The sequence below is a fragment of the Cryptotermes secundus genome, unplaced genomic scaffold (assembly GCF_002891405.2).
Source record: "Cryptotermes secundus unplaced genomic scaffold, Csec_1.0 scaffold66, whole genome shotgun sequence".
NCBI classification, from domain to species: Eukaryota; Metazoa; Arthropoda; class Insecta; order Blattodea; family Kalotermitidae; genus Cryptotermes; species Cryptotermes secundus.
Window position 1 is genome coordinate 118,816 of NW_019731262.1, and position 17,280 is coordinate 136,095.

The 17,280-nt window shown below is 43.8% G+C and overlaps 1 protein-coding gene and 1 long non-coding RNA gene across 2 annotated transcripts in view; one reads left to right on the forward strand and one right to left on the reverse strand.

Annotated features, from left to right (window-relative positions):
* LOC111866678 overlaps nt 1–17,280 on the reverse strand; it is a 273,720-nt gene that overhangs the window by 63,036 nt on the left and 193,404 nt on the right. The window lies entirely within an intron of this gene.
* The window catches only part of LOC111866677 (homeobox protein Nkx-6.2), a 102,424-nt gene continuing 88,212 nt past the window's right edge, over nt 3,069–17,280 (forward strand). Inside the window, exon 1 of the mRNA XM_023855860.2 lies at nt 3,069–4,131. Within this exon, the coding sequence (XP_023711628.2) occupies nt 3,480–4,131 (652 nt within the window). The 5' untranslated portion in view covers nt 3,069–3,479. The remainder of the gene's footprint in view (nt 4,132–17,280) is intronic.

The window sequence follows — 17,280 nt, forward strand, 5'->3', positions numbered from 1 at the left end:
AAGATAGGATCTATGAACCAAGTACAGCACAAACCATCTGCGAGAGCTAAGAGAAACATTGAAAACATCAAAATAACTCTATCAGAATAGAAGTCATCACTCAAGAGACAAATTCTCTGTGGTGGTACCAACATACAAACACAGTTTTCCCACTCAGTCTACACTGGACGGAGCTGTAGTTGGCCGACTTCTGCTGTGATAATGGAGTACAGTTGGGAGAGATGTCCAAGCTTGGTTGATCGGATGCTCCAGCAGAGACATGTGGCCTGATTCCTTGTATTTCCTGCATGTGGTGTTGGGCTCAATCTGCAAGCCCTTCGCTTCTTTCTAACATATTTTGTGGCCTTCTTCGTATGCACGTTGGGCTAATTTTGATTTTTCAAACAGGCCCCGAGTCAGGCTATATTTGTGCTCCTTAATTCGTACTTCTGCTTGTTTCGCCGATGTAACATCTGCCACGATCACAGACTTTTAGACCTCGCTGCGAAGCTGCTCATTTTGCAGATCATACAGTGTGGGTAAACAGACGTGCCTCACTTAACAGGCTCAAACAAAAGGACAACTGCAATTTCATTTTAAATTTGCTTCGTTCCTGATCCACTGCTGTGTCACTATGAAGAGAAACAATACCAACAGCTCCCCCCCCCCAAGCCGTCAGTGAGTCGGTAAGTGGCGGATGCTTCGACCTGTTCTCGCCAGAGGGGGGAGGGGGCGAGATTAATAGGTCTCTCATCGCTGTAATGAAATGCCTGATTGAGTGCAAGATGGGGGAGGTGGGGAGACAACAGAAAGAGGGGCGGACGTAAGAGAAACAAGGGAAGCGGTAGAAACAGGGAAGGAAGGAAGGTAATGTAAGAAAAGAAAGAAGGAAAAAATGGAAAAAAAAAACAGACGGAGAGAAGAAGACACTGGACAAGAGGGAATGTAGGAAGACAACAGAAAGGGGAAGAAAGTGAAAAGGAAAGAAAATTGAGAAAGGAAGGATGAAAGAAGAAAGTACGCCAGACCCCGGGAGCTCCCTGGAGCCTGCACCTCCATGTTTCAGTTTCAGTGAACAGCGACGTTAATGATAGTCACTTGTTAATTGCTGGAGAAAGGGTGGGGGTGGGGGTTCGGATGCTCTGACGTCATCATTCTTGTCACGCTTCACGGGAGCCGCGCAAATTAATGCGATTGGACGAAGATTAATGACGAGTATATTCGTCCGACTACTTCAAATGGTTTCAGAGCCGGAAGTGAAGAAGCGTCTACTGGAAGCAAAGCTACAGGAGACTGTAGCTACAGACGGGACGCAGGATACAGACTGAAGACGTCGCAGAGTATAGCAGCTATCAATACACGGCTGTAAAGAACCCCTGAGCACCCACGCATATAGCAGCGCTATCAATGCAAACCGAAATGCAGAACACGTCAAGGCCTTTTATAAATAATTTGGAAGGCAAACGCAGAATTATCCCTGTGCACCATGCCATGAGGACGTATGGGACAACACAGGTGTAGCTCGACGCATTCATAACCTTGGCACTAGACGGAGGTGAGTTGTCAGCTTCACGTCCCTGCCGCTTTACCTCAGGTACACATTGGATAGGAGGCTGGGTTGGCCCCAGAGGCGGTCTGCACGTTTTGCTGACAAAAAGAAGTCTCTGCTCCCACCGGGAATTGAACCCAGATTCTATATCCGTCCAGCTTGTTCGAAGGCACTATAGTGACTGAGATACGATTTCAAAAAAAAACTTTACTGTTTCAATTTCAGTAAGCGAAGAGGCCCAAAGTTCGTTGGTAATACTGATTTCTGAAGAACTACTCATATCTTGACAAGTTTAGTCTGTTATTTGTATATTTAATTCTTTATTTCCGTGACGTTTTATGTATTACCATATACTTTTATGTATATATGTAATATATACTTATTTCTTATTTATTTTGTAGGTATATGCTGGATTTTGGGTTCTCATAATTGTCCCTGTTAAGAGAACATCTTCTGAGGTGTGAAGCTGGGTAGTTCTGAGGCAGCCCGATGTTTCGGAGAAATATGTCGCTTCCATCTTGATGGTGGAAAAGTAAGTCAAGCAAAAACCAGAAGAACAATGCGGCAAGTTGAGCACTGCAGGCAGAGGCCGACATAGTTCGTTGAAATAGAGCGCTATCCCCTCCATCCTGCCAACACACTCCGTACAGTCTTGGATACCAACGACGTCGTTAAATAAATCGTACACACGCAGACAATTTGAAGTTATCACAGCGACGTTTCGGAGGAACATATCGCCTCAATCTGAAGGGGTAAAATAAGCCGGAAAAGGTGCCAGCGTGAAAGTAGGAAGGAAGCCGAGGCTCCGAAACGTCGGTTGACTACACGGCGTTATATCGCAGAAGGCAGCAAATATTCTCTAGCTGAAGGTGAACTTTTGAGTTGGGGCAGCAGCTCACAAGGTTCGCACTAGGGTCAGACACCTTCAACAGGGAGAGTGAGTCGCCCTGCTTCCCTCACACCCGGTACTGACTGCACTCTCTGTCTCTCTCGCTTTCATCATTTTCATCGCCACTTCTCTCGGAGTTGCTTGGGTTTTTATTTAAAGCTTTTGCCTCGTCCTCTCCTGTGAATTGTCTTGTTCAACAACACTCAAACTGCCTATCCTGTGTCCCGGCTCCAGGGGGTTCTACGGATCTGGAGGAGGGAGTTAAATCATGGGCGGGGGCATCTGAATAGAACTTAAACCCCTGACCAATGAGAATACAGTATTGATTGTCAGAGGAAGAAGGCGGGAAACGCTTTCTGGCCAATAGGAACTGCTCATGACGCAACAGGCCAAACCCTCGACCCAATGAAAATGACATTAATCTCTTTCAAAAAGCTGTAGAACGACATTTTCAACTAGGGCGGGGGGTTAGGAGAAGGGGTAAAAGAAGGGGAGATTTACCCCTCCCTCCTTGGTTTTTCTAGTCCAAGGGGGGTCTCTTCAGTGTCTATTAGGGGATGTCTGGCCGCTCCTCCTCTGCTCATTGTAAAAACCGCCGTGAGAGCTGTCACACTGCTCACCTAATGTTCAGTGTTACATAGTGTTTCAGCCGTGGAGGTTGCTGCTCCACCCGAGCGTGACCTGGTGATCTGTGTGGTTCAGTTGCCAAGCAGGACGGCGGGCGAACTTGACGCCAGACATCCGTGTTTTCTTTGGACAATGTCTGTGCGAGAACAGTAACCACTGCTGACATCTATACACTGGGCTCCGTAACTGTGTTGTGCGCGGTGACAGCATGAGGATCGTGCCGCGGTACTGTGACCAACATGGCGGGCGGCGGTGAAACGATCTGAATCCCGTGACTCCACAGCTACAGCCGCCACGACGGCTTCCCCACGGGACTTCACCCCAACCCACGTGACTGGTACGGACACAGACTCGCAAGGGACAACAAGATCCTCTTCACTGTCATCTCCCCCTTCGCCTGTCCCTAGCAGCAGGGGCCTCCAGTCCCCTGTCCCAATGTTGGACTTCACAGCTAATGGGGCCTCTAACTGCGGCGGGGGTCCCGGTTCGATACCGCCGCCCGCACATCCGGTTGTTGCATCCCCGTCGGTGTTGTCTTTTCTTAATTTGAACGTGGACGGGACGACGAGGGGCGGGTCTGGAGGTGGTGCCTTTATGTTAGGAAACCAACCCCTGGCAGCGTTGCACAGCATGGCAGAGATGAAGTCTGCAGCCCTGTTTCACTCGCAGCAGGGGTACGGGAGCACACCGTCCGGGCCGACGCACACACCCACACACCTCGGCAGCCCAGGCAGCGGCAAGGGCAGTCCGACGTCCTCCACCAGTTCTGCCGGACATACGTCTAACCCCCACGGAATTGACCACATACTCAGTCGGCCGGCGCCAGTTACCACGTCCTCCAGCTCCAGCGCCGCAGGTTTACCGCGCGGGTTCAACGTGTCTGCCACCGCAGCGGGTATGGCGGCGGCGGGCATGGCGGCAGCTGCGGGCATGGCAGCGGCATCCTACTTCCACCACCATCACCATAGCGCTGCCTCCAAGCACCACCATCCCCTTGCCGAACTTACATCTCGCTCGGCCATCTACTGGCCGGGGTTGCAAGGGCTCGTCAGCAACCCCATGGCGTGGCGCGACAGGCTCAGTGCCAGTAAGTACAGCACTCACTCTCATTACAGATGCATAAACTTCGTCTCAGGCATTTCTTAGGGGCATGTCACACCTTGTTGAAGGAAAGTCCCGTGTGGTGAACGATACACCCGGTATTGCGATATTCATTCCCGTCCTACGTCACGATCTGGCGATGATGCTCTCTCAAACACGCCGTGTCTTCACGACACTGGAAGGCTAAGAAAATATTCCATTCAATAGGCCTCTACTGAATTTATATTTAAAACAAAATTAGGCCTTCGGTATTTTGAAACCACACAGTCTGCATAGCGTTGTGATCAAAAATGCGAAATAGCAATTAACCCTCTCAGGCAAATTGGGAACCACCTGCTAAAAAAAATATGAAATAAAATATCTGCATTCTGCCCACACAATGTGTTTGTGTGTTCCGTACGATTCTCACAATAAACAGCGAGTGTTTCCCTAAGCAACATTAACCGGTTGGGCTCTGTAGCGGAGATGTAATGTGTTTCCTGTGAGGTATGAACTTAGTTATTATGTAATATTTAGATGACTACAGGGCTTGAAATGGATATAAATCTTTCTTTCATTTATCTAAGTGTTGTTACTGTTAAGTTAGATAAACAGGTCCATTCTTTGCCGCCATATTATTTAACCACTTATTCTACGATTTTTAAATTCAAAGTAGATTTCAGTTATTCGCGCTGAGACCACAATCGCCAGAATAAACCGCAAATCAAGTCACAGGGTTCCTCAGTTTAGGGTCTGAAAAATTAAGTAATTAGGCTGGAGCAGACAGCACTAATCATGCAACTGTGCTGTGTCTGCTGAATGACGTCACTTAGAGATGTAAATATGTTACTGAGTTTCGGAACGTTGACGTTAAATTGTGCAACCTGGAATCCGTGATAGGAGCCGGGGTAGCTCAGTCGGTATAGTGACTAGGCTATGGGCTGGATGGCCGGAGACTCGGGATTTAATTGCCAAGAAGAAACAAGAGATTTTTCTCTCCTCCACAGCGTCCAGACCGGTTGCTCAATGGAATACTGAGAACTCGTTCCCCGGCGTAAAGGGGCCGGGGCGTGAAGCTCACCACTCACCTCCATCTTCAGCCAAGATTAAGACTGTGCAAATCTATACGTCTACTCCCCCATACGTATTCATAGAATGGTGCTTAATCAATAACAGGGATAAATTTAGCTTTGCTTTCACATACGAGAGTCGTGCTGCAGACCTCATTAACACCACAGGATTTTCGCGTAGCATTGCCTGTTCGAAGTATGACATGCCCCTATAGGGGTTTTAAAAAGATTATGAGAAGAAAGCAGTTAATTAAACTAACTCTATGCAGAACCCATTACATAAATAAACATATAATTTTCAATAAAAAGCTTAAATTGAGGTACTACTCAGGCGCGCTTCACAAATTTACGAAAGGATTTCATAACAGCTGCTTCAACACATGCAGACTTCCGCAGTTTTCTTACTTCGGCTATGAGCCGCCGTGACTTTATATGTTGCTTAATGTTTCCATAAAAACTAATGAATACCTACCATTATTGTTACCACATTTCTCACTATTTCTAAAGAATTGTGTAGGTCTAAATTTCTCCAAAGCTACCTATAGGCTTAACAGTCTCAGAGCACAGTAGTAGGCGTAAAGCATGGCATTCTGTGCGCGAAATTAATCTAAGTACTATATATAAATTCAGTCCGTACCTCACAGGAAACATATTACGTCTCCGCTACAAAGCCCAACCGGTTAATGTTGTTTAGGGAAATAATCGCTGTTTGTTGTGAGAATCGCACGGAACCCATACACACTGTATGGGAAGAGTTTCTCGATGTTGAAGCAGATGGTATATATAAAAACCACTGTGCTTTAAAGTATTCTGATTGCTTGATGTTTGTAATATTTCTATATGTGTAGATAGACAAGAACAAAAACTATCCTATTCCTATCTATATCTTGTTGAAAGGAGGATATACTCTACGCCTTCCTACATTTTCGTGTTCCTTTCAAGTAGGCATGGGCTGATATTTCGGGTGCGTTTTGTTTTCCACCGGCCTATAGGTCCATGAATGTATTTCCAAACAGTATCGTAAAATTTATTTTGTACGATCTAGATATTATCCCAAGACGACGCCCTGAGTACGGTTCTGATTTGTATTCAAAAGGTGCCTGGGTTGAGTATCGGTCAGGATTCCATCTATTCTGACACAGGACTTACGTGGTTTTCCATAGTTCTTCCAAGCAAACTCTGTGACAGTACCTTGAACTGGGCCATGAGAATTTTCTACCAAATCATATTCAATTCAATTCCGGCTGTCATCTTGTCATTCAATGCTACGCATGACTCTGGTAACCTGAGTTACCAACAGAATCGCTAAATATAGAGAAATTACAAACTAAACTAAATCTATGTCTAATTAATTGTCATTAAGCAAAGAAAAGCTTCAAGCTTATTGTCTTCTGGGATGTGAGGCCGCCGTTTAGTCTGGTAATAACTTACCAACGTTTGGAAGTAAACTGCCGTCTCCACCGTTGGAGTAAACCGCATGAAATTGGAGAAAACAGGTTGGTCCGAAAACTTGGTATCTATCTGCTAAACCATATATCGGGTCAGTTCCGTGATAATTTCATGCCATCACGAAACTCGGTTTACGACAGTTGTACACGCTTCAGTTTACGTTGCTAACATGAACCGTGGATTATCGAGAGATTTATCGGGCAACAAGCGGCTCGCCGGCCGATAACTTCCCGGCAACTTTCCCCCTAGTACACGCTAGTGACACGGATGCATCGTTACTAACCTGGGCAATGTACGTATTATTGTAAGCTACACGTCTTTAATGTTTCAGTGTATGTTTTAACTGAAGTAAGGACTCGCGTACATGCAAAGAAAATATAATTCAAAAGTTGAAATATTGTTGTATTGAACGATAACGATTCAATAATTCTTATAAATTATTTCATTTGAAATATATTTATCACAAAAATAAATGTAATTGACGGACTTTTAAAACTGTAAAACAATATCTGTATTGTTTCTTCTTCCTTTCTGTCAGTTCCAATAAACAAACGAACAAAATGTTTCTTACATTATCCATCGTCTTGTCTATTTTTAAAAAACCGCCCTATTTCTTTTTCAAAACACAGCGTTTCGGAGACTGGATTCTGTCCCCGTCCTCAGGTAAAAGCTACTCAGGACGGTTTTTAAAAAATAGACAAGACGATGGATAATGTCCAAAAACATATTAATTGTAACAATATACCATCGTCACAAACTTTTAGATCTTAATTAAAATGTTTCTTCCTTTTGAAAAACAACAACCGTTGACACGTGAATAATTACGAGTGACTAATCCTAAAGTCTAGAAGTATTTTCGTTATTTCGTCACATATATATGTCATATATACAGACTATATGCAATAAAACTGAGTATTAATGTGTAATACAGCTCGACACAAGCTTTAACGAATTTAAATATCTATATATCCATTCTGCACTTTTCCTGTTCTGGCGACGCTACATATCACAGAATTCCTGCCGAACAGAATTCTAAACATTGGGTTTGAGATTCTCACAGCGGTAACTATGACCTTGTCTTCTTGGATGTGACGCCGTATGTATCTACATTTCGGAGGAACATGTTGCATCCATTTTCATGGTCGAAGCCTAGCAACAAGCGAGAAGCAAGCAGAGCTGTGGCTGTTTGACTTCGACCCTAAAGACGGAGGCTGTAAGATATTCAGTAAACTTCTACAATATTACACGGCGTCAAGCTCCAGAAGATATTCTGAGATTTCAACCACTTTAGAAATAATCTAACCTCAAAATGTACACAGTGTTCACGTAAATAGGCACTTCCGGCTGCACGAATTATAAATATACCATATAAATGCGGCTCATGTGACGACGGGAAGCGGAAGCCTCCAACTCCGGAAATGCTTTACTTTGAATAAACTGAATAATTACGACTGCACTGAATTCACGTGCCACTATTCACTCTTAGCTGACATCAGTTAAGCATTCAGATTAGTCCGAAGTCGAAACAATACACAAACATATGCCTTAGTATTACGACTTCAGTGTTTACTGTTGCCACACATACTGAAAAATAAAATTAGGTACTGTGACATGCAGACCCATTGCCAAGTAACAGCTGCGTAAACAGGTAACAGTACAACAGCCATTGCTAGGGAACAGCTATGTGAAGACGTTTCCCCGGCAACGAGAGAACACGCAATAAATAAAGAAACTATTTCCGTGCGAAGATAAGTAAGTTAGGCATGATCTGCTTCCAAAGCCTGGACTGACAGAAGATTTGTATACAGTGCACAAGGAAGAATTTTCAGTAACTTGCTATATGTGCGAAATATACACTTGACGAAAGGCCAAGCATATTCATAAGAGACAAACCCATCTTCTCGTCAGAGAGGATTTTACACAAGGACTATAGACTTAAGGGTTTAGGAGTAGAAAAAAAATTTCTGGTCGTGAGTCTCAAGGAGCTTGGCGCCAAGACAAACTGATTGGCGGTAAACCGCCAGTCGTAAAGTAACTCAGACTTTGACTTTGGGTTGAGTCAGTTGAGAGTTGCAGTTGTAAGAAATGAGAAGCTCCTAACTGAGGCCGGAGATAAATTTTGGAACCCAGAGGAAGAAGAACGTCCGTCGTTGAAAGCCGCTACCTAGCAACGGCTAATGGACACTCAGAAGTCTTTATATGTGTTGTAGTTACAGCGATGTTTTGAGCGTGTAACTCAGTGAGTCTGCCGTAGTTATTTGTAGTCACGAGTTGTATGAGAGTGCAGTAAATCGGAATACCAAACGAAACCCCGTCTCAAGTCACAGTTACCGCGTGACAATAGGCCTATAGGCTTCATGGTGGTATTGTAATACAGCACTTCAATAAAAGGAAAAGAGACACGTCTCTACCACAGTAAAGGCAGCAAGAGCTGGCTCCGCTTCTGCCTTAATTGCGACAGCTGGCTGAAATAACAGACGAATTTCCTTTCATCTAGACGGCTCTGTTATGACTAAGAATACTTGTTTTCGGCGGCACACTCAATTATATTTTCATTTTATAGGCCTATTAAGCAATTTATCGGCCGGTCACGGTAGCCGAGCGGTCTAAGGCATGTACTGTCTTCGCTAGCTCGGAAGCCGGGATCGTGGGTTCGAATCCCACTCAGGGCATCGATGTTTGTGTGCGTTTTTCTGTGTTTGTGTACAGGTAGAGGTCTTACGACGAGCTGATCACCCGCCCAAGGAGTCCTACCGAATGTGTAAGATCTAGAAAAACCGAAGTGAACGGAGAAGCCCACTGGGGCTGTAGTGCCAAGGAAGATAACAAAGCAATTTATCTTCATACATGAGTGTACCTATAATGTGCGAAACGGCTTCATTTAATTAGTATCAAGAATTAGGCACTTCGGAAATCCTCGTGTGTGTTCGGATAATTATAGTATATTATTCGGTAATCTTCGCTTGCCTTCGGAAGACCACTGTTGAGCGTTGAAAAACAGGCCTACAAATTGGATTTTGTACACAGGGGGTTCCCTTTAGTTTGAGTATCTAGGAGACAGTAAGCCTATCAGGAAACGTGTATCCGAAATAAGATGTGTTTCAATTTTATCTACAGATTATATTCGAAATATTTCCTCTGTGATAAATATTTAGCGAGTTACACTCGATATGCGCGTAGGTCTTCAAGTGAAACATCCGGTATTTTTGTCCGATTTTAAGACAAGTTGGACTGTGTCAATAAATATTATTCAAATTCCTCCAATATAAGATTTCTGCAGGATATGTTCTTGAGTTTTTCCTACCCAAAGACGGACAGAAGGAGCCAATTTATTAGACACATTGCAGAGATGCGAAATCGCCCAAAAAAGACGATAAATTCTTTACTAAGTGAGTGACTATTAACTTCCTTACAAGCAGGCCTAGACTTTTACATGGAATTACAGTTCTGGTTTCTGTTTCAATCCTGAATTACATCTTAATAAAGCATAAAAACAAATTCACAAGCCTATAAAATAAAGAGCCGAAGTTTGAAAAAGTGGCAGAGCTAAAACAGACCCTCTTGGGATTGATAATAACAAATAAAAATTTATTAACTATGAATTAGGAACTCAGAATTTAACTGTGAAACTTCTACGCCTATCTGGGGACATGCGCTGGAATGGTTGAGACCGGAACGTCGTCGGTTTGATTCCCGATGAAGTCATTGGATTTTTTTCAATTGACCTAATCCTTCCAGCCTCATTATGGCCCTGGTGTTCACTCAGTCTCTAAAAGAAACGAGTACCAGGAATCTTCCTGGGGGTAAAGGGCGGCCGGCCGGCGCGTAAGGCTGACAAACTCACCGCCATCTGTGAGCCGATTGTCTAGGGAAAATGTGAGAGCCTCGACGTCTCACAAGCCTATCGGCCTTCATGGCCTGTTACGCGGATAACTTTACCTTTGCTTTTGCCTAGGACTACGTCGGTATTATGTAACTACCTAACGATTAACATATAGGCGTACAAAGTATAATTTTTATTATTGGTTTTGTGGATGTGAACTGGGCTCGGTCGGTATAGTTCGCTTGCGGACTAAAACAGCGGGTTTTTTTTTGTTTGAACTAGGCTGCTTATGTTAAACGAAGAAAAAAGGACGAGGGTTTTTGAGACGGGGGTGCTGAGGGCTAGGTGACATCTATTTGGCTATATGGCGCCTAATATTAAATTTCGAAACTACAGACGGAGGAGCACTGGTAACAAAAATTTACAAAAATACGCCAATAAGCTTCGCCGTGTCTGTCTGTCACTTCGCATGTTACAACCCAAGAAAGGCTGAACGAATTTTCATGAAATCTGATACTCGGAAATTTAACTAAAATTCCTTAGTACATTATAAACCTTCGTTAATACTAGAAACTCGAGAACTGACGTTTTATATGAAAACCTGAACGCATTTCTGGGAGTAACTGGAGTCTAATCCGCTAATACTCGTATTTATGGGAACGACAAAAATTCGGGCAAGATTTTTAGAGAAGAACGAAACGCGAATTTCTGCCTCACATTCTACACGTTTTAGAGAAAAAGTTCGAAAGTTCCAGAATTGTTACTCCAACTTCCTAGGCGTAGCGCCGTGTCCAGCCTGTACATTTCTGACGTGTGTTCGTGATTTTCGTGGTTCAAATCTCGGCAGGGATACCAACTTATCCAGTCTGAGATAAATCTCTTCCCTTCTTACAGACGAATTCTGGGATCATGACTTGTAAGAGGCCAAAACAAGTTCCCTCCACATTCTCAGAACTTGTCATTCTCTGATCATACTAAAACATGACGCGGTATAGTCTTGGCTATTGATAGCGTCGTTAAGTAAACCACAAACAATTAGACCATAATTTCGAGGGAACACGCTGCCTCCATTTTCATGGTGAAAATCATATGAAATGTTCAAATCTTGTATTTCCTACCTTGTTTACTCCAGAAACGGGACAGCTCCTGGCACTCACAATTGTGTTTAACGTACTGTCGGGGACTGTACCGGCAGTCCGTACCCATAGCTGCATCAGAATGAGGGGCAGGAAAACAGTTAGGGGCCCCCACCCTCGGCCACACACCCCATAACAACCGTCTTCCCCTTGATTAACCAGGAATCAGTAAGGGCTCCTAATTAGGCCATAAGACTATATTGGGACTACGTGAGTATCAGCCTCGCTTATTGCTTCACTCGGCTCACAGCTCGCATCGGAACGTTACCCCTTAACATGTCACACTCTTGCACGTCACAAGTGTCTATCTTATTCCGTGGTACAACGAACTCTGAAGTCCCCACGAAATTAGGGTGTGTGTCCACGGCTAGTTTCAATACTTCTCTAGAGATGGCTGTATTATCTGTAACTGTCATGGCGTACTGCTAAGATTTTTAAATAGCTTTTTTTTTTTAATTCGCTTAGTTGGTGGTGGAGTCTAGCTGGTTCACTCGTCACGGCGGCCACTGATTGGCCTATTGTAGCATGCCCCGGTTGATTATGATGATGGAGAATTTGGTGGAATGGAAATTGGCAGGGGAAACTGAAGTACTCTGAGAAAAACCGCCCCAGCGCCACTTGGTCCACCACAAATCCCACTTGACCAGACCCGGGCTCGAACCCGTGGCGGCGACTAACCGCTTGAGCTATGGCGCGGCCCCTTTAAATAGCTTAGTGATAGGTCGTTATTAAGCATTTTGTGCTTGCCTAACGACGAAACGTCGGTGAACATAGGCTGCTTCATGACTGACACTTAGGCAGCATAGGGCCTAGACTCTACACAACATGGTAATTAAATTTAGGATCAAATAAGCCTATGTTATTGCACACGTAAGCGGTGTAGCTTACCTGGGATATAGGAAACTTGAATGTGTACATCTATTGCATATGAAAACAAAATAGGCTTTATATTACTATCTTCTGGAATGTGACACCATCTGGAAAATATGTACTAATGTTTCGGAGCAAATTACTGCCCCCACCTACAGGATAAAACAGAAAGCTGCGCGGGGGGAACCCTCAGTGATACGGGGATAAGAGGAAAAAGCCCGGGGCTAATGGTGAACCAATGAAACGACTTACATTTCTGTCCTGTAGATCGAAGCAGAAGATTCCTCAGAAACGTTTGTATCTACAGCCTCCACGGCGTCACATCTCAAACAACAGTAATCTTCAGTCACCAGTGTTTGTATACCGGACCAGCGGATTGTGAGTGAGGAGAATTATTGCAAGAGGCCGCGGGAGTAGTGGTTGCAGCTGCACTGTGATGGGGTGAGCGGGAGGGAGGGTGACGCACTCTAAGGCCCTGTTATACTAGTCCATACGTACCCAACAATCCTTATCTCAGTGGACTCGACCAAATCCACTGTGCACTCTGTTGAGAACGGACATACCAAAGAAAAACGGACAGTTGGACGGATACAATCGCTAGGAATATTCAATTTTAAAATTAATAAAGGGAATGAAGGGGAAGATGTTTGGGCCCGAAATGGTGGCTGTTTCTTGGTGTCGTCATCATTGGCAACAGTGTGAAATTAAATTCTTCTGCAACTAGGATTGCTGTAAAATCAGAGACTCCTGCAACTAGGATTGCTGTAAAATCAGATTCTCCTGCAACTATGAAAGCCGTAAAATCAGAGCCTCCCGCAACTAGGATTGTCGTAAAATCAGATCCTCTTGGAACTAGGAAAGCCGTAAAATCAGAGCCTCCTGCAACTAGGAAAGCCGTAAAATCAGAACCTCCTGCAACTAGGATTGCTGTAAAATCAGAGCCTCCTGCAACTAGGAAAGCCGTAACATCAGAGCCTCCTGCAACTAGGAAAGCCGTAAAATCAGAGCCTCCTGTAACTAGGAAAGCCGTAACATCAGAGCCTCCTGCAACTAGGATTGCTGTAAAATCAGAGCCTCCTGCAACTAGGATTGCCGTAAAATCAGATCCACTTGGAACTAGGGCTATCGCAGTGTAAGAGTCTTTTGCAAGTAGGATTGGCCTGCAAAACCTAAGTTTTCTCCTGGTTAGGCATTTGTTACGAAGAATGAGCACACAGTTTTAGGCCTTATACGTAGTAACATTTGTTAGAAGCTGAACGTCAAAAATATTTCATTGTCGGAATTTTACGAAATCCTTTAGCCCTGTAAAACGTAAACATTTTCGTTTCAATCACTTACGTTCATCCTGAGCAGCAACTATTTACAAAATATCTGTTAGATTTCACATGTGCGGCCCTCTGGCTTGGAGCCAAAGCTAAGCTTACTGTCCGTATAACATTTCGAAACTTAATCGTGTTACATTCGGGTATTTAAAAAGTAATATAATTAAATTTAATAGTTTAGAACGCAAAATAATTTTCATATATTTTCATGTTACGCTATCAGATTCTCTCCACTATCATTACGTCAGTTTTGATAATTTTACAGAAAACTAATTTTTAAAATTAGCTTTTCAGTTTGATAGACTTTTAATTGGCGGACTATCGGCGTAATATCGTACATTTAATGCGATTACTCTTTAAACTAATTGAAAATTTTAATTACAGAGCATTAACTCTGATGAATCATATTATTTAAATATGGGCAGTAAATACCGTGATAACAAACAAAGCATCCGCTAGCCCAGCTGCATGGGCCTGTCGCTTTATCCCATTATTTCCCGGCCAATTAAATTCATAGTTGTTTGTTCCGTTAGTAAGCGTTATCTGGTCGCCGTTAAACCAAATGTTTCGAAATTTATTTTTCATACTTTTCGGTCCAATGAAAGCAATTTCTTTCTGCCTACCGGTCCAAGGATACGGCGTGTATCTAGAAATTCTCCCTTTAATGAAGCTTGCAACTTTGTTTCGCCAACATTACTGTTTGAGGACGTTCACATATGATCCAAGTTTACTGATTGGTCCAACCGACTATGGGGTCCACCCTGCCTCCTATCCAATGGATGCAAGGGGTTAAGATGCCGAAGCATGAAGCTGATTGCTCTACTTTCTCCATATGTCCTCGTGGAGATACAGTTACACGAAGGAAAATAATCTCTTCCTTCATTAGTCCAGCTGGGATATTTGCTTTCCGAAGCCTGGTTTTCACTTAGGCCCATGGTACTGTAGCGATAGAGTGCCTAAAGACGACTTAAAGATCGCAACTGCAAGCAACTACGACAGTCCCACTGAGTTACACACTCCAAAATTCAATGTTGCTACAGCACACGCAAAATTCTTCTGTCTTCACTAGCCGTTGCTTTGTATCGGCTTCCAACGCCGGACGTTCCCCTTCCTCTCGGTTCTCGAACCGTCTCCGACCTCAGCTACCAGCTTCTCACTTCTCACAACTGGAATCAATTAGATCCCCGTTATATAGTCCCAGCACGGACCTCACCGAAAACGTCTCTTCCATTATTGCGCGTTCTTTCGTTGCCGGGGAAACTACGTATGCACAGAGCTGTTCCTTAGCAATTGCTGTTGTTCTGTCGCGTGTTTGCACAGCTGTTACTTGGCGATGTGTCTACACGTTACAACAAACTGACGCGTGCGCTTCCCTCACCTCGTCAGTACAACATAACGAGACAACTGTACAGGCATCGGTAGCCCATACTTCATGTTATTTTATGTCTAAAATATATTTGACAATAAGTTATACTCAGATAGTGATGCCGATTGTTACGTCAGCACGTCCAAGTCACTTTCTATTGTTGGGAACCCAACTCGCAGCACCGGAGATCTAGTTGAACACGCGGAACATTTCTTCCGTAACGTTGCCGACTTAGGAGCACGAGGTGTCCACAGACATGTTTCAGAGTAAGCAAGACACTCTCTGTAGTAAAACGCTGCATGTTTCCGCAGCCTGAATACACTAGATAATATTAAAATGAATCTTAAAGTAACAGAATGGGGCGGTGTGGATTACAATCACCTGGTCTGACATAGGGAACAAGTGGCGGGCTTTTGTGAACACAATAATGAACCTTTAGGCTATATATATGGCTGGGAATGTTTTGGTAGTTCAAAGATTATCACATTCTCAGGAAGAACTCTGTTTCACAGAGCTACTTATGAGTCAGTAAAAGTGACTTTCTTTTGAAAAATAAACTACAGGATAGAAAAACCAAAATTCTTACAAATAATATTTAATATACGGGTGCCTTTTTGATTCCGTAGGTCCTTCCCCAGCAATGCGAGGAAAGGAAATCAAACAGCCGTTCATACACCTCGCTTTTTAATGGCGTTCTTTACGGCACCGCCAGTGGCTAGAATGCACAACATCTAATTTTAAGGTGTGGAAGAATGATGAAATGGAAATTATTTGGGGGGACGCTATCGTGCTAGCTAGTGATAGTGATATCCCGGAATTTGTTCCGGAGAGACTAAGAAAAATCACGAAAAAAACGACAGGATAGCAGATGTACCGACCAAGATTCGAACTGACCACCCCCTAATACGAGTCTGAAACGTTAGAGCTATGTCAAGTCGCACGATGTACTTCCCCGCCCAATTACTATTCAATGAGTATAATATTAAACTGCACCCCCGTATCCCGTCTTATCACTTCGTAGTGTATGATCCCCCCCCCTCCCTCAACCACAGAAACGTCTCTTTCAAGAACGCTGACAAACGGATTGAAGGTCATATCAACTACAGGCGTCGCATGATTTTATTGGCTGGGAATTTTCAATTTCTGGAAACAAGGCTATACCTTGTTTCTCGGTTTCCCCACGAGGTAGATAAGTTCCTGGCATTCAACGTGTCGCCACGTGCAACCAGCCAGAAAATTTCCCCTTTTCCTTTCGCTACCATCCACATAAATGTTCCCACAAAACAGCCACAAACAATGCTATGAAGCCTGACGTTCATCTACATATTTCAACATCCAATCTGTACCTCATGGAAAACACATAGCATCTGCAATGCAAAGGAAAAACCGTTAACCCCTTCAAACAGCCAACCCAGTTTTGGACATTTCTCGTATCTGGATCCCCATTATCAGCAATGAGGTTTCTAATTCTCAGAGAAGTTCTGTATGACGTGACAGATTCTTCAAGGGTTTCCATAAGGTTTCAGTCTCCAGTGTTCAGATTTTACTCCACAGATGGTGCTAGTGGTAGATATTACATGTCTTCACAAATCTTTCCCTATTTCTTCGCATTGGTGCTCATGCACTTGGTTTTTTGGCTAGGTTTGTAGCATAAACTTCTACCTCCTTTTCTAACCTAGTTTCTCGTATGTGCGTGCTCTACTGCTCTTTATTTTGTTTATTTTCTTGTTATCTCCTGCCGAATTAGCCTGTCTCAGGTGATTAAATCGCTGTATAAATCTGACAGGGGTTATCCCCAAAATATGGCCATGGGTCCCAGTGGGGCCTATGCCTGCTGATTTCCGGCAGTAAGGCTCTGCTCTGCAAGGGTTGTCCAATGATTGAGATTAGCTCCTTCTAAGGGGCCCAACTGAGTAGGTGTCTTCCCCTTTCACCTGAAGACAAAAACAGATGTAGTTTCCGAAACGTCCTGTTTTCTGCTTTCTACAATACCGGACAATGGAAAAAGTCCGAGAGCCCAGTAATTTTTTAATGCTAGTGGGGTGGGACTAAGTCCCTTGTACTGCGGCCACTTCTGGCCTATTGTACCAGCCCCAGATGATAAGTGAGGGTGATTGTGG